We start from the raw sequence: 27853 nt of genomic DNA on the forward strand, positions 1-27853 counted from the left end.
AGTAAAAGTCAAGAAAATAAGTCCATATGAATTGGTTGGTAACAAAGGGAGTAGGTATGTGACTTTATCCACTCTAAATTATCCCCAAAAAAGTCAAGATTATGTAAAAAACTCATTTATCAGTATCAAAGATAAGAAGGGGATTCAATCCTTTATCTAGTTTGAAACAAGAGAAGATAATAATGAAAATATTTCTTCAAATGTTAAACTTTGTTTTTACTCAAAGGAAGTTTATCCAATATTATCTGGAACATGGATAAACTGCAGTAAGCCTCTTGCTGATCTTTGTTTCAATTTGCAAAGATGATCTTCAACTCTCGCTTACCATGAGATATGCAATTCACCAACTCAACATTGGGTCAAATGTGGGAAGAGTTTGTGGAAAAACGTTTCCTCAGGCTCTAGTGCTCCAAAAAAGATCTCAAATCAGAACTGAACTCACAACAAATTGCCATAACCTAACTCCATGTAGAAGCTTCAACTCTCGCTTACCAATGAAATGCAACACATGAGCTGAATATGGTGTTGAACATGGAAAAATCTTGTGTGGAAAATGTTTCCTTAGGCTCTAGTGCCACTAAGATGGATTTCAAATCATAACTGCACTCACAAGAAATTGCCAAACCAACTCCATATAGAAGTATGCACATATTGATGGAGCTTTGTCACAACTCACAACACTTAAGAAACTCAAGAATCACCTAGCCTAGAAGCTTGTTATATATAATCGTATGTAAAATTGATGAAGGGCTACTATAATTTGTAGCTGGACTAAAACAGTCAGCTAATGTAGATATCAAGGGTGGATAGTATGCAACAGGGAGCTACCAACATAACTACTCTCAAGTGCAAAGACCTTGAAATTTGTATGCCAACACCATCTTTCTCATATATGTTTGGTAGATGCACTATTGCACTATTACAATGACATGTTCTTGCGTCTGGAAGATAGAAGAATATTCCATTCTTTTTCCCATTATTTCTAAAGCTAATATCCAATCCTTATTCATGAAATCAGGACAAATAACTAAATAATGGCAACTCCACATGGATGAGTTCAAACCTTCAAGGCATCAGAAACCCTTGAGCTGAATTCTCTTGCAGCTCTCATTGAATTAACGTAGTCAACCTATGGAAAAAAGATACAAGGATTGTTTAACATAATCGATGCTGAGAAAATTGCCAAAATAACATTGTAGGATCTGTTTACTAAAGAGTAGAGATGATCACATACCTGTTTGTTTAGTGGTGTGTGATATGTACGGAACTCTGATGCTTGTATAACACTGCTTTCATAACCTGACAATAGGTTACAAGGTATTGCTCAGGGGAAACTACTCAGGTGAGTATGAGGCTCCTTGTGCAAATATTTACAGGGATATATACCATAGCATAGTTGTTCAATTTACATAATTAAAAATGACAATGCAACGAACCATTCAGATCAACACTGCTAGTATAAGCTCCATGGCCACCCTTTGCACAATCAGCAGAGGGCAATGCATTAAGGAACCATGGAAGCTTCTCCCTGAATTGTTCTGTAGATGGCCGGCCACTATTCAAATCTGAGTGACGGAAGCACTGGAACCATTCCAAAATGTTAAATCTGAAGACAGTTTCTTTTTTTGACATTTTATTAATAGTGCTGGCTTGATGTTAGGCCACTGATAAATACATTCATAGTAAAATAGTTTACTGAAAACATATGAGGATATTCTCTCAGCGACATAGAGGTACATTACCGTTGTACAGTCTTTGCACACCCCTCCTAGGTCACAATAACCTTCATCAGGAGAACAGCAAGGAGGCTGGAGAAAGAAAATATGCCTACTTCAATAATCTAATTGCATGTCATGCTAAAGAAGAACAAATATATATATATATATATATATATATACACACATCAAAATCATATCAGATGGACAGAATAGAGCAATTCAGCAACAACTTATCAGATACCACATTATGAGTGGAAGCATAATAATCATAATCTTATGAATGAAAATTAAATCCATAAAACTGTACCATTGGACCATCAATAAGATGCAGGTTAAAACTAGAAATTGATATGGGAGAGAGAGAGAGAGATTACAATGAACGAAGACTTGCTAGTAAAAAAAAATTAAGCTGCCTATAACAAGAGCAGTTACAAGGCCAAAAAAAAAAAGAGGCAATAATGTCCAGTGTCCCAGGAGCACTGACCTGATCATCTGGTGGGCAATAACTACCATTTACAAACTTTCTACAGCAACCAAAGGCTTCTGGTGACATCCATACTAAAAAGTCATCAAGCCAGGAGGCAGCTGGCTTAGCGATGTAGCTTGATTCTGGCACCAAAGATGCTCTTGATATCTGCAGAGGCATGAAGAATAAAGTTATATACTCAATCCAAGGTAAAACCTGCTGTATAACACAGAAAATAAGAAAAATGTATTTGAGTATTTAAATGAAGTGGACAGCCATTAGAGCAACTGTTAAATATAGGAGCAAAGATGCCAATCAAAAAGACAAAAAGGAAGAAATTAGACATATGTAGTGTTATGTGATATAAACACATGGCAGAAGGAATTTCTCATGAGTCACCCAATCCTCCAAAATGGAAGGATGGGTGACCCCTATCAGGCAAAGCCATTTGATCCATTGAAAGGCATTATGGAGGTGCCTGCTTTTGTAACACTAGGCTGACATGTGAAAGAAACTCAGCCAACTTGGTTAGCAGATGGCAAATGAAGTTTTAGGGCCACAAATATCTTCTAAAAGATATCATTATTTCCCATAACATGGATGTCATCTTAACTTACATTTCAGAATTGGCTTGTTCAGAACATACATATTGAAAAATACTCTGCCTCACAAACTTTCCACCTCTTCTGCTGATTGGATTTTTCACATTGTATTTTCCTTTTGCTTAATTCAACCTCTTCTATTGTGTCTCTTTAGATCTCCCATATCACATCCTCTTTCCTCTCACTAGGAACTTTTATTTCATGGGAGAAAAATAGACACCTACTTTATATAATGTAGACAGCTCCAAGTACGATAATTTTTTAAGACAGTGGTTGGGATCATGCCAAAATGTGTTTCAAAGAATTGCTAATGTAAATTGAGCAAAATATTATACTGTAAAGATGTGCATGGACCATCTCAGCTACCTCTGATAATAGAAGCCAGCTACCAGCAAAAGTTTGTGAAAGCAAACTCTATAAGGATAATCAAAGATTGGAGGTGCCAGGTTTAGTAAATAATTGAAAGGAAGGGGTAAGAGATGGAAATCAAATTTTATGTACCCCTTAACTCAAAAGTTTAGCTACAAAAAATGGTACAATGGCAAAGTGGACAGGCAACTGGTCAAGTATCCTAACAAAATAATAGATTCAGCCAAGGTTTTAGATTTAACAAATTAATTCATTCAATATCATTTTTTCCCCATATCAATTTTTTGGGTTTCATAGTTAATGCCATTGTAGACCTTTAGAGAGTTTCATTTGTCTCAATGGAACTTAAGATAACCAAGAATCATCACAAATTCACTAATAATTACAATTGGCACCAGTCTTTAAGATAGGTGCAGACATGGAGTTGATATGATTGGGGCTCTAAAGTGGTCAACCCATGAACGACATTACATTGATGAGATGTTGTAATGATCTCATGTAGTAGATGCCTATCAAAAAAAATGATTTCATGCAGAAGACAACAGAGCCATCTAACTGCTTTAATCAGTGTTTGCTAGATATGAACCAGTCACATATGCAACAAATAGAAGCAATCAATCAAAATTACCAAATTCACATGTTACAAGATTATAACCCAAAAGTATATAGGCTTCAGATTTACATGATTTGGAAAAATACAAAACAAGAAAATTAGTTGACGAATGTAAATTTTCATGATTTCAACCTCAATACATAATCACAAAGCATACAAGCAGTTATCAATATGTGTATGCCACACTGTGTAGCTGTCTCAAGTTTTACTTGATATCCATTTATGAAATGAAAAAGGTCCTTCACAAATCATATTACCTCGTTCAAAAGAGAGTTTGAGTCACACTGGTTGATGGAGCACAACTGATTTGTATGTCTGGAATCCGAGCTGAGTAAGAAGATCATTTAACATTAGACCAAACAACCATATTAATCTTAAATATATTTATTTTAACAGTACAACAAACAAGATAAACATAGCAAAATGAAACAAGCAATTAATAAGGACTACTAGATTGTTGAGTCGGTATTCTTAAAACATTTATAGCTCTGTTCATGTTTATCTCTTAGTTAAAAATGGAATTCTATTAATTGGGACTTCTGAAGAATTGAAAGTTTAATAGAGATATTAAAATGACAGTTGGCAGACGAGCCCTCTAAAGAGTAGTCCCAAAGATCATAAGCCTCTCACAATCAAGTTATAGGAAGGAATAGCTTACAAATTACACCATATCAACCTAATTAAGGTGTTGCCACCACCCCTATCATTATGAATCTTTTGAGGACCCCACACAGTATTCACGCTTGTCCTTATCATCATCATCATCAAAAGAATCACAAGTTTAAAACAAGGAAGCAACTATATAGAAGTGCCTCTTTCTTTAATCTCACATCAAATTGAGGACCATTCAAATGTCCCAAGGCTATCAATTTCACTCAGTTTCATTTTCTTTAATCACTCCAATTTTTGTCCCGCAACTAGTCCATTCTAGAAGATGGATTTGGGAAGAAAATAATGGGAATATTATGTCTCTCTTAAGAGGTTCAACCCCACATAATTTCTTATAACAATATGTTTTTATATACCCTTTTTTTGTATCTTCTCAATGCATCACACCATATAACCTTCTGTTCTCATTCAGATCTAGAACCCTTTTTTGAAATGCCTTCTGCTGTGTTTTTTTGTACAGGATTACATATGAATATATACAGAATAATTGTACAAAAATAGCCTAGGAAATAACGCCTATGATTATGTTATCAAAGATAAATAAAATAAGTGAAGAATGCTAAGAAGGGAAAAAATCTTAGGAGATTCTATGTACAACTATACAATTGTTACAGCTCATATGGACTGGAAAAATATTCAATAATGTGCCACCCAATCTGCCAGAATTTCGAACTGGCATATTTTCCAAAGGTACATAAGGCAAGAAAGAGCAACAAAATAACATTCATCGATACCTGTAATTATAGTCTTTAACAACAAAGTATAATGGAGGTCCAATTCTGAGATACTCTGAAACATTATTGAAATATCCCTGTGCAAAGAAAAATTAACAACTAAGAAGATACGATAAAATGGAAAATGTTAAAGGAAAGCCACAACACAAGGAGGAATTAGGCTATAAAGTCAAACCTGAAGATATGAATCCCGAGGAAGGACAATTTGTTGCTCTAAACCAGGTTCAATTCTTGTACACAATGCCTACAAGGATTGACATGTGGAAAGACATGAAAATATAGAGATGGAAAAGCAGAGAAAACAAAACATATATAACTAAAAAATTAGACATTACTATCTCTATAGAATGACCAACTTACAATGCTTGCTAATGTGAAAGCAAAAAAAGCAGCAATGACGAATATTTTAACTCCCCAAATACCAAGAATGGGAGCATGAACTTCCTGCAAGATCAAAATGATACAAAAAGCAATTTGAAAAATGAAATAGAAAGAAAGTATATGATTGCTCGCCTATTTCATCAAACAGATATTGGCATCCATTAAATCCCAAAACAAAAGATAAAGCAACCATTATTGAATGACTTTATCTAACCTAGCGGGTTTGAAGCTTGAATTATTTGGAGAATTCAGCTCGTTAAAATTAATATTTCACTTAATTACGAGAATTTCTGCAACTGTATCCATATTCTTTTTGCATTGTTGTAACCCATGGGAGTAAGCCAGATCAGATGGTTCTGATCCTGGTAGAATTGAAGCTAGATTCATAACTGGTCAGCCCAAAACTGGATCTAATTTTAGGAGATGGATTCAAAATCAATGCACCAACAGGGGAAAACCATGAACACATGGCCCCTTTCCATAGAACCACTTATTGGCTAAGCATGGGACTTGAACCTTAGACTCTCAAATGGGTATGAGAGAATCCACCAATTGAGCTATTTATAGGGCCATCCACAGCACAAATATGGCCCATTTTATTTTCAGAACCTAAATCCAAACTATCTCAGAATAATTCAACCCAAACCCTATTCATTCTAAAGTTATTATCCAAAATGTTATTGATTAATTAAAAACAATAAAATAGTATCAGTTATCTTCACCTTTTAACATAAATAAAACATAGGAAAATGATTAATGAAGATCAAATTTTATAAATGGGAATTGTAAAATATGACAATTTGTCCAAGATCGCTACCCCAGATCCAACTAGCCCATCCACCAGCTGAATAGGTGGAACTAAACCAGACCCATTTATGCTAATGGGTCAAAACCCTCAGGCCAATCCTTAAAAGCACCGTGCATGTTTAGGGATGTGCAGGTTAGACAAGAGAACTTAAAAGGTACCATATCACCTTTTAGTATATTGACATGTCAGGGTCAGGGTATCTTTAGTTTCTTTGAGAGTTTGCAATGTTACCTGGACATTACTCCATCGTATAATGAGTTCCAATGCTAACCATCAAGAAGGTATTAAAAAACAGTAATACATGGACAGACACGCTAGGAGAAATTAATATCCATAAAATTAAGATCAAGATGTTACAAACACAAAATTTTCATTTAGGCACAGAGAATTACCTGCATATACCAAGCCAGCAATCCTCCTGGCTTTCTCTGATTGATGCCTACAACATTTAGAACTGCTTCCGTAAGAGCTAATACCAATTTCCAAATGAAAAAAAGGAAACACACACGCATAACATAATCCTAGGATTAATATAAACCTAGAAACAACAGACAAGGTTTTTTTTTTTTTATCAGAGACAGACAAGGTTATCACCAGAGGTTTTATTTTATTTATTTATTTATTAATATTGTTATTTCATTTTTTTTCATTTTTTATTTCTGCTTCTACCACCATTTAAAATATTTGGAAAATGCCTCTTGTAAAGCCATAGAAGCAATTGGAAAAACACTTAAAATAACCCTTCCCAAACCATAGAGAAGGGATTATTGGAGAATTCCCAAAGTCTCCTGGTTTGGATTGGCCATTGAGGCAGATGTTTTGTGCCTGTTAGAAGAAGAGACATCCAGAATGGAGGTTTTATCTTTAGGTGGAGGTGGATATTTTAATGTTCTATCATATCACCTGTTTGTCACATGGCAAGCGAAGGCCTTGCAAATATGATCAATGGTTGCACCGTATTTGGATTTTTCTAAGTAGTGGATTCCTCTCTCCAGTGGAAGTCTAAGTCAGCTAACAAGGGTGGTAATAACTGGCTCACAGGAGACCTCACTCCCCAGTTGCGTCTGTTGGGAACTTCCCACCACTAGGCCTAACACCACCCCACTTCACCGAACCGCTTTTTTAGTGTTTCCTCTTTCTCCTTCTTTCTATATTTGCATGATTTAAAGTATCTCACAACCTTTTTTCTGTTTTTTCCCTTTTCTATAAACAATACTTTTCTTCTTGTTAAAAAAGAAAAGAAAAAGAACCTTAACCTTCCTAAACAAGTAGCACAAATCTAACATTAACAAATGAAAAATCAAATTTAACCATATCCAAAATTAATGCAAATGCAACCAAAGTAAAGACTTGTAATACCTTCATCAGATTCCACAGAAGATGATGGAATTTTTATACATGGGAAGCAGTCGATCCTGTTATCCTCAGCTCTCATGAAGTCAAACACTATCAAGGCAACAAAAGCAGTAACTTGCAGAAGGAAGTCCAGTAGAACAGCCAAAGCTACAGAGAAACAGGTAGAGAAAGGTCAAAGTAAAGGGAGCAAACTGATGTCTGACACAAAAACTTATTAGGGTACAAAAAAAGAACCTGCAAACATCGAGAAAACACGGCATGCTGGCATAGGAATGAAACTTCCAACTGCAAACGCCAAAACTTCAGACAAACTAGCTAGTGTTATGGACGGACCAACTTCAACAAGTGCATTACTTATTCGTCCTTCTAGAGGCAAATCTAAGGATTGTCGCTTCACAGCATGTACCAGTATACACATGTTATCGACTCCAACCTGATAGAAATTAATAGGATTGAAATATGTAAAAGATATACAACTAAAACATTAATTGGTAACTGTACTCATCATTAATGAAGGTAATGGCATCCATACCAATTTTCAATGCTGGAATACCTATAATATGAGAATGATAGCCACATTTTCTTGCAAGCGCATTAATTTTAAATCTTGATATGATATCGTGATTATCTATATTTTAGTTTAACTCCAATAAGTGTGAAGAATGGCAGATGCAGTTTCATGTCAAGAGACACCTCTCAACAAATCTCTACATTTCAAATTTATGCTTTCTGACACATAAAGCTATTAAGCCAATATCTAAATGAAAGCTACAAAACATTAGAGTACACAAATGGCAGATGTAACAGCATTTCTGAAGCCCCTCACCAAGTTCAGAACTGAACAAAATCAAAGATCTAAAAGCAGTTGTTGTATGCTGAGAGATTAGGAAGGAATCTATACTTTTAATATTTTATTCATCCTCTCATTTTCTTTCCCTGAATTCCAAAGAGAAAACTCACAACTACTGTTGAAAATCTTTTTCTTTTCAGAGTTCCAGTCTAGGCAATTTTCAAGATCAACTTGCATGAAGCTTATCAGGTTCATGACATGTAACCAAGAAGCCTTACATGAGCCGGCAAATAAAAAAAAACAGAATTTATAGGCAGCACTAAGATGGAGTTCACAGAATGTGACTTCAGTAAACAAATAAGTAGAAATGAGGAAAAACTGAAAATTATGACGAGGAAATACTTGAAAGTAGTTACTTTCATTCTTTAGTTTATCAATAAGGTGAAATTGAAGAGGATGTTTGCCTATACAATTACAGCTAGATGGATTAAGGGTAGAAGAGCTTCTAAAGTGTTATATGATCATAGAGTACCTATTAACTTATCAAGATAGCTAATAAAGATAACAGAAAGTTTCATAAAAAGACTGGAGGCCAGTTACAAATTACGTTACAAAATGCTACACCAAGGAAATTCGAACAGCAGAAGTGAGTCAAGTGATGATGTTGAGCTGGATGAACAAAGCAGGAAAAGATAGAATAGACACAAATGCATTCATGAAAAGCTAAAGGAAATGCCAATTTACTGACAAAGGATATGATGGCATATGGTAACACAGAAGATTTGTTGATGTCTTTCAAATTCCACAAGGTTTGCAAACATGATTCCAGTTTGCAACACGAAAGCGTCACTGTGTCTTGACTAATAATAGAGCACCATGTTTCTTGTACTATGTGAAAAAACAGTCCTCCACTAGCCTGGCACTGGATGCCTTCTACTCTGGACCACACCACATGCCTTCTACTATATGCATGCTTCCCCCATGGTCGCTATCTTCAACTCTTTTGCAGTGTCAGTATTACAAAATTTGTACACAGATGTTCACCTTTGGATGTTCACAGAGTGTGCATGCCAAGCTGTGGCATACACTAAGGGGCTTCTCCAACCTCACTTCAAGGTGGATGTGAGACAATGTGCACCTAATGGGAACGATGGCTTCGTTCTCCAATCCAAGAGAATGATAAATATTCCTCCAAACTATCAATGGCTCAATGTTCTCCTATGCCCTCTTGAGGCATCTCCTTAACAAAACGCCCTGATGATAATACATCTGCCCAAGTCTAAAGCAGGGCATAGGAGGTCCAAAGGCTTGTTTGGGATTTGATCCTAGACCCCTTAGAATCACTTCTTAAAATTTCATCTAACTCATGCACTTAGTAAAGTAAAAGGAAAATGGTTGTAAGTGAATCTCACCCACTTTGACAGTTGTATTAAACTATGAACCACTTTACATCACAACTGATTTTTCTTTCAACACAGCTAAAAGTGATTTTTGTAAAAGCTGCAGCAACACCAAACCGCCCAATACAGACTTGGCTTGTCTTGGCAGTGGGATTGGCCCTTCCAACATCATGAAATCTTGGACTCAATTGAGAGTTTCCCTTTGGTGGCTAAAGTCGAAGGTCTATTTAAGACAGGATTAACATGCATTGGGTCCATTTCAACTGAAATAATAGAGAGGGGAACACTAAGACATACCTTTTCAAAACACTTTGAAAATTCTTCATTCCTAACAGAGAAGATTAAAAAAATATCACTCCCAATTCTCTCTTAAATTCTTCAAATCTGCTTTGGGCTAGAGAACATCCCTTCTCACACAGGACTACCACCACTCTCTCCAACCCTTCTCGAAACCTTATTTGATGGATTTAAAAAATTGTTGAATTGATTAATAATAAATTTTTAATTTTTTATTATTCATGCAATTTAAAGTTCCAATTTCCCTTTTTACATAACCAAGGTTCAAAATTTAATTAACCAATCATTTTAAATAATAAGCTAAAATGGGTTTCAAGCCCATTAAGCTCTTCCAGTACTCTATTCCACCTTTGTTATTGCCACACCATTTTCAGGCACATCACCACTGCCATGCACCACTACTCAAGTTAAAGCAAGCAACACCTTTTCACATTAAGGTGGGATTAGCAGAAGAGGATGCCGAAAAATACATATTCTTTGGGGTTTTGCATATCATCAAAGTAACTGGCTCCATGATAACATATGCGCATTCACCTCATCATTTTCTTTCAGTACTTTACAGGTTAAGCAGTTAACTACAGTTCTGTTAGGGTTTTCATTATTAACTATAAATTACTGGACACAAATATATTGTAGCTAACCTATTCTCTTTAGTATAGAATTTTTTAAGTTTATATATATACACATACACATATAACTAATGGGAAAATAACGAGGGACTCAAAATGCATTTTGTCCAACTATCATAACATATTAGCATCTATAGCTAAAATAGGATCCACCTCCTCCCTTACCAATGCCTTAAAATCGCAAGAATTGTAGCTAATGAATAGATAAAGAACTTACAGCCAAAACAAGGAAAGGAATGACTTCCATTATGATTAACGTAGATTTTACTCCGATGGCACTGAAAAATCCTACAGATCCAAGGACAGAGAGCATGACAACAATAACTCCTGAAAGACCAAGCAATACCTGGAATCCAAACCATTAAACCAACATAATAATCAGCGCAGGCTTGAACCAAACAGCACTATAAATCCAATTATCCAAAGCTTGAAAATATTAGTAATTGAACAACTTTCAATCCTCGCTTTTCAGCATAGTGAATAAAGTGGAGAGATTGTTTCAGGAATATAAGTAAAAAGATTCAGATACATGAACATAAAAAAATTTAGCATTTCTCAATACATGACAGAATACTTGTATGCATAGAGATGCAATAAATATATGAAATGTATATTATATAGATTAAAAGAGGATATCTAAAACAAGATTAGCTATTAAGATAAATAAGGCTTTCCATGAGTCAATATCTAAAAGAAACAAATTAAAGTGGGAGTCAATGATTTTTGTATTTCCACAGTCAAACTTGCTATGTTGATTGACGGAATGCCAACTAGTTACTTCAGAGTTGGGAGTGTACGGAGTATTACCTCATTAAGTGAAAGATTCATAGTCTAGCAGGCATCAGAGTTTTGTTAGCAAGTCCAGGAAAATGGTTTGGAGGTTGGCACCTTTGTGCTTATTTTGGAGTGTCTGGAAAGAGCAGAAGTGCAGGACTTTTGAAGGCTTGGATCTGATTTGGCATTGAAAGATCATTTCATAGAGTCTCTTTTTTCTTGGTCAAGGAGTTCTCTAGGTGATACAAGTTTATCTCTTCTAGATTTTGTAGATGGTTTGGATAGAGACCAAGGCCTCCTCTGCCTATTGTTGATATTAAATTTTCCAGGACATTAAAAACAAAGAACCAAAAGAAAATCTATGTAACACAAAAAATATGGCAGTATGTTGAATGCAAAACTGAACCATACCTATCACAGATGACTTGTATGAAGCCTCAAGCTTTAATGGGGAGAGGCAGAATAGATTAAATCATTGAAATGATGACTTCTCCAACCCTCAAAGACTCGAATTAAGTGGAGTCATATCTATATTCATGTAGTCCATGAATGTCCTATATTTGAGTAGAGAACTGCTAGGTAGAAATACAGATATTCATGTAATCCATATCTATATTCATCAAGCCTTCCCTTATGTACATTTCATGGCTCTTATAGAACAAGGATTTACCAGAGGACAAACCCTTTGTTATATCTCAAAGGAGTATGAATGGCACCTAAAGCAACAATTGTGAAAGTAGAGAACTCCTAGGCAGAAATATTTGTTCTAGTATTTGTGGTGTTCCTCACTTCATTTCTCCCTGCCATTTTTCTGGGAACACATAAATGCCAACACAAGCTCTACATTCCCTGGTTTCAACTCTCATCACAATAATATCTGCGGAAGATTTTATAAAAAGAAACTCTTTGAGTCGCTTCTTTAGCGCCTCTTTTGCAATACATATTTTACTTATTGATAAAAAAAAATATCTGCGGAAGATTTTATAAAAAGAAAAAAAAAAGAAAATAAAACCAAGCAAAATTCTATATATCATCCACCTTCAGTGTCCTTCAAAATTTGTTCTATCCAAAGAAGGCGAGGAGGTACTGACTAAGAGCAAAAAGTTCTCAGAATTTCCTAATCATACGACGGAAGCATGATAACACACATTTTGGTTCTCAGCCATTTATTCATACTAGAAACAAATAGAAACCCATGGCACCAAATGGCATGACAATTTTTTTTTATAGATAAATAAGAGAATATATTAAGAACTAGCAAAAAGGCACAACATAGTACACATGAAGTATACAAAAAACACCAAAAGGCTAACAAGAGAGGAAAGGGAAAAGCAAAAACCAACCACCCAAAACACAACCCCCTAAAAAACCGGGCTCTCCCTGGCAGGAAAGACCAGAGCACAAACAAAACCAACACCAAAGGAGACAACTAGAGCATAACAAGGAGCAGACAACATCCTTGAGCCCTTTTAAAACGAAAAACCCTCTACCATGCTAGGAGCAAAAAAAAAAGCGATCTCAAATTAGGGGAGCTAAAACCCCACTGCTCCTATCCCTTCCCCTGACTAAGAGAGGAGTGCAATTGTAGTTAACCGAGCTTTCTAATTTTTGGATTTCCCTTTCCAACCAAGTAGACGAGCATTTTCCTCTTTCCTCCTGAGACCTTAACACCACGTCCTTTTCTTGACTACATCTTCCTTAGAAGGGAACTAATTTCCTTTTCAAAACCCACCACAAGCAATCCCAAAAAGCTACTGAAAGTGGCTAACTTACTAGGAAGACTAACAGAACCAAGCTCCTCCCCCTTCGAAACGCTATAGGCCTCCTAGGCTTTAATGTCCTTCACCTCTTCAGCCCTAACCACCAAATCCTTTACTCGAAGAGCCCTTTGCTACACTCCCCATAAGATCCATCATCATCCCATCTTGGAGCAACATTCTTAACAGCCGAAAACTAGAACCTAGAGTCCCCAAGGGAGGCCCCACCATTGCTTGACACATTGGCCCGATGCCGACGATTAGTGACCCAACCGGAGAAGGGAGGAAAACCTACCTTCAAAACCTATCGCTTTTGCCATGAGGACTTCATCAACTCCCAACAGCCGCTCCATTGGACCCTGAGTAGTCACCTTTATGAGAGGGTTAGCGAAATACTCCAAGTGTTTGCCAGAAACTCCTTCAAAAGGAGGTCTTAGAAGCCCTTCCTGGACTTTCTTTACCATGGGCCCTTAACCAATGGGCCGGCTCTCTAACAGACTCAATAGACACGACCACCAAATGGCATGACATTATTCATAATTCATTATATATCTACATCTATGTGTGTGTGTGTGTGTGTGAGAGAGAGAGAGAGAGAGAGATTATAATCACCTCAAATAAGGAGAATAAACAGAAATAAAATAGTAATTGACATCCTCCAGAAAGCATTCAGTCATGCATATATCATCTTACACATCAGAAGGGGAAAAAAAGAATATTAAATTATGAACTTAAAGCGCAGTCGGAACCATACCTTGGATGAAACATAGAAAGAAGATAAATGAGACACATCTCCCAAGGTTATTGATATGTACGCAAACATTACAAGATAGCTTATCTGACATTTGGGGAAAAAAACAACCAAAAAATGAAAATAAGAAAAATAGGAACAGTTAAAAAGCAATGTTGTTGGATAAATGCTCAGAATTATGGAATGATAATAGATTCATGAAGCTTATTAGCACAAGACAACATGATGCATGAACTTCTTCCCACTACCAATTGAGAATCTGAGAATAATAATTTTTAATGACTTACTGATATTGTTATAACATCTGCTGTACTTTCTCTTTTCAATTCTTCCTCAATTGAGCTTTCAGATGAAAATGAAAGAGTGAGATTTCTAGACTGCACCATTGACAGCAGCTCATCCTTGAAATATAACAAGTTCAAATTCTATCACATACACAGCCATGGAAAATCACACAAAATACAACAACATAAGAAATGGTAAAAAACATGTATCTTTGACATATGTTCCTGTTATCAAACTGAACCCTCATACATAATAGTCCCAAAGATATCAGCTGCACGACAACATTTTTCCTTTTTCTTTTTTGATAAGTAATAAAAGTGCATTAAACATACAAGTAAGAGAACAACCAAGTAGACATATAGCATATGTTAACCTATAAGTTGTTAGGATATGAACCTACAATGTATATCCTCACATGTGACCCCATACCCAGCACATGTGGAGAGACAGACAAATCAACAGCAGTTATGATTAGGGAACAACGAGAAAATAAGACTTAAACTCAAGACCTCTAATTAACTGTTGCTTTGATACTATATCAAGCTACTAATTGACCTAAAGCCAACTGTAGGATATGGGCATACAATGTATATCGAGTTAATAATAGTATACAAGAAAACCCTCAGAAAAACAAGATAAGCAACACCAGTACAGATATGAAAAACAATAATACACTCCTCAAAGATTCCTTAAGTTGGCCCTCGCTCATTTTGCCACTGTATTTGGATGCACCGCAATGATGCAGTCAATAGTAATTAAATATGCAAACATATAAAGGCACAATTCAGTGAAGGACATGGCAAAGATATCAAAAAGGAATTACTTCAGTAAGATTGTGTTATCTCCAGTAAGATTAGGGAACCCACACATGATTGTTGTCACACTTCACAAGAACCCTTACATAGAGATTATACTGAGGCTGAATTTTAACTCAAAAGAATCATATCAAAAATGACAAAATAGAAATGCTTCCAGATATTTTGAACTGGAGTCAGAATAAGAGATCAAAAATGCATAAGAACTTGGTATATACACCAAAAATACAGACATTAAAATCTTAGGAAAATATATGGTATCTAAAGATGCCAACAGACAAGCAATATAAAAACCAGTGATAAACAATGCAACAAAACAGATGTGCACATGCTCAAACCTTCACTAACTGAACAAAAGCCTTCTCCCAAGCCACAGCTTTCCCATTTTCATTGCCTGCTCCACCAATTGCATTATTTACTGGGTAGGTCACAATAAATGCAGAAGCCTGAAATTGGAAATCGTCAAAGGATTAGTATATATACCATTACTCAGGCAACCGATAGAGGTATTACCTCAGTATAATTGTTCCCAGAAAATCCCCCCAGGGCAGTGCTTGGATCAAGTGGAGCCTTAAAAGCACTCATGCAAGTGTCTGCAGTAGTGTAATGCTGACAGTGCAAAAATAAGGTGATGCAAGTCAATCTGTGTTCAACAGTTTTGAGGAAACCAATATAATGATGAAAAGATGACAATTTCAAATGGGTCACAAATGGAAGATCATATGAAATTTTTTTACCTAAACAGAAAACCACTGTGGCGATAATATAGAATGTGGAATGGTATTCTTTTTTTTGGGTGATAAATACAAATTGTTAGAAAGGAGGAGGAACAGTACATAGAATCCCGAAAACCCAAAAAAAAAAGAACAAGATCAACTTAATTACCATCCCAATCATTGTAGAACGAAGATCTAGGCACCTCTCTTCACGAAAATTTAGTTGAATACAGTGAATTACCTTTTGAATCTTTAAGTCATGGTGTTACATAATTTGCAATGGATTCAGACGTCAATCCAAATCTGAAAGTTTTTATGTTCAATCTGACTCAGAACTTGTCCAAATTGCCAAAAAAAAAATTCCAAATTTTTTCCATGTGAATTTTAAAGAAAAATTTGGCAGAATCAATCTAAAAACAAATTTCACTAATTTTTTGCACGTATTAAGCAATTTTAAAACAATGATCTAAGAGCATCTAAACCTGTTCCGATAAAGATTCTAGAATTTCTTTCTCTTATGGATTATTGCAAGTGTGGCATTTAAAAATATGGAATGTTTACCAGTCAATAAGTATTGAGGAAGACAATTGATGCTATTATCCTTTTTTTCTTTTCTTTTCTTTTCTTCTTGCTCCTTTATCATTTCCTCCAAAAACCCTCAAAACATAAATAGTACTTGCGATCTAACCATCTATGTAACATAGTTCCAGTAATTAGCCAACGCAACCCAACAAAGCCTTAATCCCAATCATGCAGGGTCAGCTACATGAATTCTTTTCCACTATCCAGGTCTATTTAAGGTCATTTCCTCTGTTAAGTCCTTGGGCAACGGTGTTTTCCTTTGCTACCTCAACCCATTCTCTGTTCAGACTTCTTTGTGTCATCTTGCAATCAAGTCATTGTCTGCTTGGGGTTCAAATCAAACAAAAGGTCCTTACCTTTACAATGGCCCATGTAATTAATTAGCAATTGCTCCATGAGCATCAAAAAATGTGAGCCATCTAAATCAATGGTTCAAGAACCATCAAAGCTGCACAAGACTTTAAAAGCTCCCTTAAATTTTATTTTTTATTATCTTTTTTTATAGGTAAATTAGAGAAATATAAGCTCCCTTAAATTATGTAATGCACACATTCAAACAAGCACATGATTTAGATAGTACAAACAACAAGTAAATGGTCATTGTGTACCTGAAAGCAGTACTCAACATGTTGAACTCCTCCATAGCCATAATAATTTTCAGGGTCCATTTTAAAATACTGTAAAAAGGAAAATGAAAAAAAAAATCCACGGTGATACTTCAAGAGAATGTCATATTAGCAAGATAGCCCAACAATGACTTTCAAAACCAAAGGCACTTCAACATAAATAGGTTATGTGAATTAAGAAAGTACAGTTTATTGGAACCATATGGTAGTAGCAAGTTACAAAAGGTTTAGAAGAATTCAATTGCAAGAAAGAAAATGAAAAAACCAGCACTAGCAGTAGTTTTAAGTCCATGGACATCTAAACCATAGAGTGATAAATGCATGTAAGGAAAAGCAAGAAAACCTGCAGAACACTTTGAGTAGCACAATCCTGTCCCATAGGCTTCAAACAAATATCAGTTAGAGACACCACTGAGCCAGAATAATTTGCACGAAGTCCGAGAAGTGAGAAATAGCAAAATCATGTCATAACCCATTTTTGCATTTAAAAAGCCCTCAGCAAGCACTTGGAATACCTTCTTTTGTATTTCAAATAGTAACTGGATATTATCATCTGATACAATACTGGAAGACTTGCCACTCTTGATATCTGGCATGGTGGCCAATATGAGCTGGAAAATGTAACAATCATCCAGTTACATGTCAGTTCTTCCACAAGAAACTATAACAGGATGGTCTACACACGGTAACATGAAAAAAGGAAGAGCAAAGTGTAAACCAAATAATCGCATATAAATACAGAAATTCATTCTGCCCTAGACAATAAAGCATCTAGAAAATGAACATCTTTTCATGACTCCAGCAAAAAAAAGTTATTTTTCATCATTAAATCTTTTGTTAAATTAACTGTAGCATCATCATAAAAAGGTCTTTAATAACAGCATTATCAGCCTTTAATTACATCTTATAAACTCACATCTATCAACAACTAGAGCCAAACTTTTGCCAATTCCAACATCCCAAACAGATAGCTTACACAGTAACTCACAGTTACATCTCATCTGATGATGAAAATCCATGAGGAACATGAAATTAGATGTTTCAACAGGCTTGGCTTCATCAATCACATGAGATTTTTTCATTCCAGATGTTTCATTCAGGATGATCAAGCATCTTTCAATGCTCACCACACCCTACCTAAAAGCTCATGCTCTTCACTCACCCTCACAAATAGGGTCATTCTTTACTCCTTTTAAAACACAAAGAACTTCATTGCATTGACTTAAAAGCAACACCTTCCACTCAAGCTCAAAAAACCAAACGAAGCAAGAGTTCATTGGTCAAAAAGGTTATTCAAGTTCTCCAAACAGTTTCCCTGTGTACATAGAGTGTGTTGAATATAATGTATTTATAGTGTATAATCTTTCCTTGTTAATATAGGTCACATGTATGGTAGTTAGGACTTCTAGCCTTGTATATATATATATTTCTCAATTGTAAGTAGACATTACATGAATGAGAATTAAGGTCTTTCTTCTTTCTCTCTCTCTCAACATGGTATCAGAGCCAAGGAAGAAAACCTAATTCTTTCCAGTTTCCCGTGTCATCAACTCCGGGAAACCTTCCGGTGACTGTGTTTCATTCCGGTCACCTTCCCCATCTCCCAATACTTTTCGGTCAGTTGGATCGTCGTCAGAAAACACTCACCGCCGGCGAACTTTTCCGGCGACGTCTTTTTCCGACACCGACCATACCTGAAGGAGCGCCTGGAGGAGATCTCCAACTTTTGTGAAGGCACCGGAACCAAAATATCATCCACGCGCCGACCACGCGCAATTTTCCGTCCGGCGACTGCATCTCACGCGCCGGCGCGTGAGGGCACGTGAGGACTTTCCCGGCCACGCGCCTCCTCCTCCAACCTCGCCTGACGCCGACTAGCCTTCCTTCATTCCTGATTCTGCCATCTGAGCCCTGCACGTACCTCTTTTGGGGTTTTTTTGCCTCCGCCGACCCTCCAAACAGTTTTTCCGGCGAGCTTCGGCTACTTTTTCTCCATCCTAATCCCTGCACGTGCCTAAGGAAGTGTTCTTCTACCTTTTCGGTGGTGCCACGCCGCGATCTGAAGCCGTCTCCCTTTCCAGTGGTGCCACGCCGCGATCTGCAGCCGTATTAGGGCTCTCTTCGATCCAAATATACTTCATTCTCCAGATACGTAGATATGACTACTAAAACTTCCATTTTTTCCTCTGTTATATCTGGATCTCCTATGATTACTTCGGAGAAATTGGTTGGCAGTGACAATTATCTTTCCTAGTCAGCCTCTGTTGAACTTTGGTTTATGGGTCAAGGATATGAGGATCACTTGATTACACAAGAGGCAGATATCCTTGAGGTTGACCGCGTACAGTGGAGGAAGATAAATGCACAGTTATGTAGTGTATTATGGCAATCGGTTGATCCCAAGATTCTTCTTCATCTTCGGGCCTACAAAACTTGTTTTAAATTTTAGACTCAAGCCAAAGGATTATATACGAATGATATCCAGCGTCTTTATAAGGTGGCTTCTACTATTGTCCATATCAGCCAACAGGACTTGGATCTATCTACTTATATTGGCCAGATTGCCTCTCTTAAGGAGGTGTTCTTGACTGTGATGCTTCTTACTCCTGATGTTGGGGCTCAACAAACACAGCTTGACAAGTTCTTCATGGTTCTTACTCTTATTGGCCTCCGTCCGGATCTTGAGCCTGTCCACGATCAGATTCTTGGTAGTTCATCAGTTCCGTCCTTGGATGATGTGTTTGCTCGCCTCCTCCGTATCTCCTCCACTCAGACTTTGCCATTTGATAGCACTTCAGATTCTTCTGTGTTAGTTTCTCAAACTAACTCTCGAGGAGGTCGCAGTGGTACCCGAGGTAGAGGTCAACGTCCTCATTGCACCTATTGCAATAAACTTGGCCACACTCGCGATCATTGCTATCAGTTACATGGACGGCCTCCTCGCACTGCCCATGTGGCCCAGTCCTCTGATTTTCCGCTGCCTTAGCCTCCGAGCTCTTCTGCATCTCAGGCTTCTGTTGCCTCTGTTGCCCAACCTGGTAATGCCTCTGCCTACCTTACCCACACATCTTCTCTTGGACCCTGGATTCTAGATTCTGATCACTTATCTGGTAATAAGGATCTTTTCTCCTCTATTACTACTACCTCTGCTTTACCTACTGTTACCTTAGCTAATGGTTCTCAAACTGTGGCTAAAGGTATTGGTTTGGCCCTTCCTTTGCCTTCTCTACCTCTCACTTCTGTCCTTTATACTCCTGAATGTCCTTTTAATCTTATTTCCATCAGCAAAATCACTCGTACTCTTAATTGCTCTATTACCTTTTTTGATAAATTTGTGACCTTGCAGGACCGGAGTACGGGGAAGACGATTGGCATAGGACGTGAGTCTCAAGGCCTCTATCACCTCACCTCGGATTCATCTCCTGCAGTTTGCATTTCCACTGATGCTCCTCTCCTCATTCACAATCGTCTGGGCCACCCTAGTCTCTCCAAGTTCCAGAAGATGGTCCCTTGTTTTTCCACTTTGTCGTCGCTTCCGTATGAGTCATGTCAGCTTCGGAAACATACTCGTGTCTCGTTCCCAAAGCGTTTGAATAATCGGGCAAAGTCTCCTTTTGAGCTTGTCCACACTGATATTTGGGGTCCTTGTCGGACTGCGTCTACTTTAGGATTTCAGTATTTTGTCACTTTCATTGATGACTATTCTCGATGTACTTGGTTATTTTTAATGAAAAATCGAGCTGAATTATTCTCTATTTTCCAGAAATTTTATACTGAAATCCAAACCCAGTTCAATATTTCTATTCGTGTGTTACGCAGTGACAATGCCAGGGAATATTTTTCAGCCCCATTTACTTCGTTTATGTCTCATCATGGGATTCTTCATCAGTCTTCTTGTGCTCATACTCCTCAACAAAATGGGGTCGTTGAACGCAAGAATCGACATCTTGTTGAGACAGCTCGTACTATCCTCCTCCATAGTAATGTTCCTTTTCGTTTTTGGGGGGACGCTGTTTTTACCGCTTGTTATTTGATTAATCGTATGCCCTCCTCTGTCTTACACGATCAGATTCCTCACTCCCTTCTCTTCCCTGACCAACCACTTTATTTCCTTCCTCCTCGTGTCTTTGGTTGTACTTGCTTTGTTCATATTCTCACTCCTGGACAGGACAAGCTTTCCGCCAAAGCCATGAAGTGCCTCTTCTTGGGATACTCCAGACTTCAGAAGGGTTATCGTTGTTATTCCCTTGAGACTCATCGATACTTTATCTCCGCTGATGTCACCTTCTTTGAGGATTCACCATTCTTTTCCACCACTTCTGAGTCTCTTCCTGTTTCTGAAGTCTTGTCTATTCCCATTGTCTCCCCACCTGATGCTATGCCTCCTCGACCACTTCAGGTTTATCATCGTCGCCCTCGTGTCGTTGCTCCTCTCCCTTTTGTTGAGGCACCTGCTGACTCACTTCCTATCCCTTCGGCTTCACCTGCCCCGGCTCTACCTTCTCCTAATGACTTACCCATTGCTGTTCGGAAAGGTACTCGCTCTACTCGTAATCCTCATCCTATTTACAATTTTTTGAGTTATCATCGATTATCTTCACCCTATTCTGCTTTTGTTTCTGCTATATCCCCTGTTTCTCTTCCAAAGAGCACCCATGAAGCTCTTTCCCATCTAAGCTGGCGACAGGCAATGGTGGATGAAATGACTGCTCTGCACTCTAATGGCACTTGGGATCTTATTGTTTTACCCTCTGGTAAATCTACCGTTGGCTCTCGTTGGGTCTACGCAGTTAAGGTTGGTCCTGATGGTCAGGTTGATCACCTTAAGGCCCGCTTAGTTGCTAAAGGCTATACTCAGGTTTATGATTCTGATTATGGTGACACATTCTCTCCTGTTGCCAAGATTGCTTTTGTCCGTCTGCTTCTCTCCATAGCTGCTATGTGTTCTTGGCCTCTTTATCAGTTGGATATTAAAAATACCTTCCTTCATGGTGATTTTGCCGAGGAAGTTTATATGGAGCAACCTCTTGGTTTTGTTGCTCAGGGGGAGTCTGGTTTAGTATGCAGGTTACGCCGTTCTCTATATGGCTTGAAACAATCTCCTCGAGCATGGTTTGGCCGTTTTAGTTCTGTTGTTCAAGAGTTTGGCATGCTTCGCAGTACAGCAGACCATTCAGTTTTCTATCATCATAACTCTTTGGGGCAGTGTATTTATCTGGTTGTTTATGTGGACGACATCGTCATTACAGGCAGTGATCAGGATGGTATTCAGAAACTAAAGCAACATCTTTTTACCCACTTTCAGACCAAAGACTTGGGGAAACTCAAGTATTTCTTGGGAATTGAGATAGCTCAATCCAGTTCTGGTGTGGTCCTTTCCCAAAGGAAGTATGCTTTAGACATCCTGGAAGAAACCGGTATGTTAGACTGTAAACCGGTAGACACACCTATGGATCCGAATGTCAGACTTGTACCAGGATAGGGGGAGCCTTTAGGAGACCCCGGGAGATATCGACGGCTCGTAGGTAAATTGAACTATCTTACCATTACTTGTCCAGACATTTCTTTTCCTGTGAGTGTTGTTAGTCAATTCCTACAGTCACCATGTGATAGCCATTAGGATGCCGTAATTCGCCTTCTTCGATATATCAAAAGTACACCAGGCCAAGGTGTGTTGTACGAGAACAGAGGTCATACTCAGGTTGTTGGTTACACAGATGCAGATTGGGCTGGCTCACCCACAGATAGATGTTCCACTTCAGGGTACTGTGTTTTTATTGGAGGTAATCTAATATCTTGGAAGAGTAAGAAACAAGATGTAGTGGTCAGATTTAGCGTTGAAGCCGAGTATCGAGCTATGGCTTTGGCAACATGTGAACTCATATGGTTGAGACATCTTCTTCGAGAGTTGAGATTTGGAAAGGATGAACAGATGAAACTCATCTGTGATAACCAGGCCGCATTACATATTGCATCCAATCCAGTCTTTCATGAAAGGACCAAACATATTGAAGTTGACTGTCATTTCATTAGAGAGAAGATCGCATCAGGATGTGTTGCTACAAGTTTTGTTAATTCAAATGATCAACTAGCAGACATCTTCACTAAATCTCTCAGAGGTCCTAGGATTAAATATATTTGTAACAAGCTTGGTGCATATGACGTATATGCTCCAGCTTGAGGGAGAGTGTTGAATATAATGTATTTATAGTGTATAATCTTTCCTTGTTAATATAGGTCACATATATGGTAGTTTGGACTCCTAGCCTTGTATATATATATATTTCTCAATTGTAAGTAGACATTACATGAATGAGAATTAAGGTTTTTCTTCTTTCTCTCTCTCTCAACAGAGTGCATTCCCTTTTTTTATGGCACTATTTTATATATTTTTGTTTGCCCATTTAAAAAAAAAAAAAAAGGTTCTCCAAATAATTTTAGCTCTTTCAATTGCTGTTATATTTTATTTTCATTTTTTTTCCCTGCTCCAAGATCTCTTAGTTATCTACCAAAATAGGATGCTGAATGATTATCTTAATGTCAGACAATTTCAACCTAGGCCTAGACCAAAAGAAGCATATTGGACCTAGTCTTAAACAAACTTATCCAGGCCCACAAGACCCAAACAGATTCTAAGCCCTATTTGGTAACTATTTTCAAAAACAGTTTTGAAAAACAATTTTTGAGAACAATTTTTGTAAACTATTCCCTAATGTTTTGTAAAACAAATATCTATTTGAGAATTTAAAATGTTTTTAACCTATTTTATATATATTTAAATATGTTTTAAAAATAATTTTTATATATAGTGCTTTATTTTTAATCATTCTCCATATTTATATGATTATTCTTCAAAGCAACCATAAAAACAACTAAAAGATGTTCTTTGAAAATACTTTATTTTTGTTTTTAAGGATAGAAAATTGTTTTTTGTTATCTAGTTGTCAAACATGTTTTCCTGTTTTTTTGTTCTGGAGAACAAAACACTTTTTTTAAAAAAACAATTACCAAACGGACCCTAATATTTTAAATAAACAAACTAAATCCAAAAAATAACATGTGGTGTCAAGACATACAACTGACACAAATTCTTCAAAATTAGAGGAAAGTCCTAAAAGTGAACTTAATTTTATGTTTTTGAAACATAAAATAATAACTGTTTTTGGAAAACAAATTCTTCAAAAATAATAAGGTCCTATTTGATAACTATCTTCAAGAACAGTTCTAAAAAATAGTTTTTGAAAATTGTTCTTCGATGTTTTGTAGAATAAAATTTTGCTTAGAAACTTGGAATGTTTTTAACTTGTTTTTAATATTTTTAAATGTAGTTTTAAAATAATTTTTTATATCTACTGCTTTATATATAATCATTATACATGTTTGTCTAATTATTTTTTAAAACAATTCTCAAAAAACAATTAAAAGATGTTCTTTGAAAACACATTATTTTTTATTCTTAAGAATAGAATACAAAAAACAGTTTTCTGGTTGTCAAACTTGATTTCTTGTTTTCTTATTCTAGAAAATGGAAAACTGTTCTCGAAAACAGTTATCAAACAAATCCTAACTGTTTTAAAAAACAGTTATCAAACAGGCCCTTAATTTTTGAAATAGACAAAGTAGATAAAAAAAATAATAAGTAGTGTCCAAGACATACAACTGATACAAATTCTTCAAAAATCAGAGGGAAGTCCTAAAAGTGAACTTAATTTTATGTTTAGTGAATGTATGCAGAGGGAATTATATCTTTTTCCAGAAAAAAAAAGACAACAGAAATCGAACTTATAATTTAATCTTAAAGATGACAAATAAAGAAGAATAAGTAAAAGATGACACTAACACCTGTTCAATTCTGTAAAAAGGGGCTAGGTGGCTGTCAAAGAAATTTTTCTCTTCTGCTGCCCGACTCCCAGAACCTACCCACAGCTGCAAAATGATATTCAAGACCCATTTTGTAATAAATTGAAATTTTACTAAAGAAGAATATGAAAAAGAGAGAGAGATTTCCCCACCAGAAGCTAAAACCAGCAGAAAACAACCATGGGTTAGATATAAATTAGAGCATGAGTATCATGGTATAAACTTATCATTTCATGCAATTTGGTGCAGCTACAGGCTATCTTTTTTAGAAACATTAATAATTAAGTGAATAGGTTACTTGAGATCAATTTTCTGTAACCATATTTTATCTACAGAACAGAGGATGAACTGCATGCTATAATCAGAATCAGACAACAAAGAAGAGCATCCACATATTTCTATATTAGAACACAGCAGCTGATGAATCACAAGGATGGATCTCTTTCACATAAGGAAGAATTGAGATGCCAATATGATACCTTCTCAGGCCGTGTCTCCACCTTGAAACGGATTAGACCTAAACAAAGTATAAGAACAACTGCCAACGACATACACAGCACAAGGCTGGGATTTTTGGCAACCCATGTTCCATATTGCCTGGACAAAGCAGAAAAATTAATCCAGCATGTACTCAAACACAAGAAATAATGTTATATTTATTAACCTGTAGAAACTCGACATGTATCCTTGAACAGCAGAAAGTTGTACATTTGTCTCTTGAGGAACCATCTCATGCACCTAAAAGCCATTCAAGAATCATATAGCACAAAGAAACCTAAATTAATACTAGCATATAACTAAAAGGATAGAACAGTTAAAATTACTGGGCATGTAAAGAGAATCTAATTAACAATAAAGTTCATATGAAAATAAAGGAAATTGCATGGTAGAAGCCAGGCCAAGGGAAATCTGCTCATGGCTGAGGTTGAGTTTAGTCATTGATCCTACCTCAAAAAACTTTAGTCTAAGTTACTACATAAGCATAATAACCCCTGATCAAGCAGAACATCCAAGTATCACAAACTCCAGAAACATAATTAGAACCATCTTAGAGATCTTAACAGAAGTAGTAAATGGAAGACAAAAAAACAACACAACTCATTTTAGATAGCACGAAGAGAGCACATAAGTAAAAGGCAATATGTGGAAAGTACAGATAAATATTAAAAAAACAAACAACAAAATGAAACAAAAGGAAAAAAACAAAAATTAACAAGGAATAAAACAAAGGTAATTTGATCAGCACAACCAACAACAAACCATAAACCAGTTGAAAAGAACATTAAAAAAAAGGGTCAAGCAAGTTTAGCACCAAAAGGCACTGCCTAATGCTGATAGTGAAAACACTGAATAGTTTTCAAAGCCAATAACTGCGAAAGGAAAAGAGGTGGGGTTGGCGCGGGAATCCAAATATTTAGAAAAAAAAAAAAAAACATCAGAATCTACCTTCAGAGTAGTGAGCTTCTCATCCTCAAAGTTCAACAACGGTTTCATGTTTGATGCAGGTATCCTCCTCCTTTCTCTTGTCCGATGAAACAAACCCCACCCGAAAAATGCAGAAACCAACACAATATATAGGATTGCCAATGAAAATTCAATGCATTTGACCTGTATGTGAAACCAACACACCGGATTAATGAAACACATAAAGAAAAGTGAAATTTACAAACTAAAACACCAAAAGATGAGTGTTTCATGACATCATTCATTTGTCGACATTGTAAAACCTACACCAACCAATAAACCAATAAATAGTCAAAAGAAAGGGAATCAATTCCAACCTTCACAGACCCAAGGCTAATCGAGCAGGCATCCTTTTGTTGTGGAGAAGGAGGTTCATAGTCAGAACACACTGGAGATGAAGGGCAATCACCACAAGAGCATCCTAGTGAAGTGTCACCACATGAATAAATAGACACATTCATAAGCTCCATTCCAGATGATTCAGGTCTTGACTTAAAATTAATAGCATAAGGTGAACCAGGCATTCCAAGGTCAGCTTGCTGGCCAATAAATGCAAACCATTCTGGAAAACACAATTGATAACAAAATAATCAGTACCTTGAAAGAAGCAGAAATATTAACTCCAAACAGGGAATAAACATTCTATATGATACTTGGCCACAATATAAAGAAGCTGCAAGTAACTTTCTCAAACTCAACCAAATGTATAAGAAAATAAATTAATTAATTAAAAACCAAAGCACTTATTGAGCTCCAAAACGCCCAGATTCTTACCACTGACAAAGATGATGCGGATTGCAAGTAATTTTCTCCATTGTTATCAACTATTCCAAAATATGACATTTTTTTTATAGGTAAATAAAAAGTTATTAACAGCATATAAAGAAAAAAAGGGCACATCAAAGCAATAGGAGGCATATAAAGGCACTAAAACAACAGAGAATAGGAAAGAGTAACAAAAAGCACATTGCTCCCGTAAAACAGCGTCCCAACAATCAACAAAATCTAATAATGAAATAGAGGCTCTATTTAAAAACTTCTTGAGCCAAAGCTAAAGAGAACACAAAAATGAGTTTTTAAGAGCTTGTTCCACCTGTGTTTTTTCTTTTTTTCTTTTTTTCTTTTTTGATGGGTAAATTTTTGTCCTCATTGGGACTTGGACGTGGAATCTCCCACAAACCTTGCCCAACCCTTTACCACTTGAGTCAAGCCTTAAGGGCCACTTTTTCAACATTAACAAATGCTCTATGATTCTTCTCCTTCCAAATGGTCCAAAAAAGCACAAAGGGGCAGTCTTCTCTGCCTTTATACGCTAGTTCCCCATAAAGGTCTCATACCAACTCAAAAAAGGCTCTCTAACCATAGAAGGGAACCACTCTCTTGATGTCAAA

The 27853-nt window shown here is 36.6% G+C and overlaps 1 protein-coding gene across 1 annotated transcript in view; it reads right to left on the reverse strand.

Moving 5' to 3' along the window:
- The window catches only part of LOC117911068 (NPC intracellular cholesterol transporter 1), a 38842-nt gene that overhangs the window by 4022 nt on the left and 6967 nt on the right, over positions 1-27853 (reverse strand). Inside the window, exons 7-31 of the mRNA XM_034825236.1 lie at positions 26780-27024; positions 26445-26606; positions 25663-25736; positions 25478-25595; positions 24981-25064; positions 17650-17749; positions 17482-17579; positions 17121-17189; positions 15728-15823; positions 15553-15660; positions 14402-14515; positions 14118-14201; positions 11050-11178; positions 7951-8149; positions 7720-7863; positions 6753-6799; positions 5532-5615; positions 5347-5415; positions 5172-5248; positions 4026-4095; positions 2203-2352; positions 1743-1808; positions 1437-1581; positions 1235-1299; positions 1064-1129 (exon numbers count right to left, since the gene is read on the reverse strand). Coding sequence (XP_034681127.1) covers positions 1064-1129; positions 1235-1299; positions 1437-1581; positions 1743-1808; positions 2203-2352; positions 4026-4095; positions 5172-5248; positions 5347-5415; positions 5532-5615; positions 6753-6799; positions 7720-7863; positions 7951-8149; positions 11050-11178; positions 14118-14201; positions 14402-14515; positions 15553-15660; positions 15728-15823; positions 17121-17189; positions 17482-17579; positions 17650-17749; positions 24981-25064; positions 25478-25595; positions 25663-25736; positions 26445-26606; positions 26780-27024 — 2663 coding nt within the window. The remainder of the gene's footprint in view (positions 1-1063; positions 1130-1234; positions 1300-1436; positions 1582-1742; positions 1809-2202; positions 2353-4025; positions 4096-5171; positions 5249-5346; positions 5416-5531; positions 5616-6752; positions 6800-7719; positions 7864-7950; positions 8150-11049; positions 11179-14117; positions 14202-14401; positions 14516-15552; positions 15661-15727; positions 15824-17120; positions 17190-17481; positions 17580-17649; positions 17750-24980; positions 25065-25477; positions 25596-25662; positions 25737-26444; positions 26607-26779; positions 27025-27853) is intronic.

This window comes from Vitis riparia, chromosome 3 (genome assembly GCF_004353265.1).
Source record: "Vitis riparia cultivar Riparia Gloire de Montpellier isolate 1030 chromosome 3, EGFV_Vit.rip_1.0, whole genome shotgun sequence".
Lineage (NCBI taxonomy): Eukaryota > Viridiplantae > Streptophyta > Magnoliopsida > Vitales > Vitaceae > Vitis > Vitis riparia.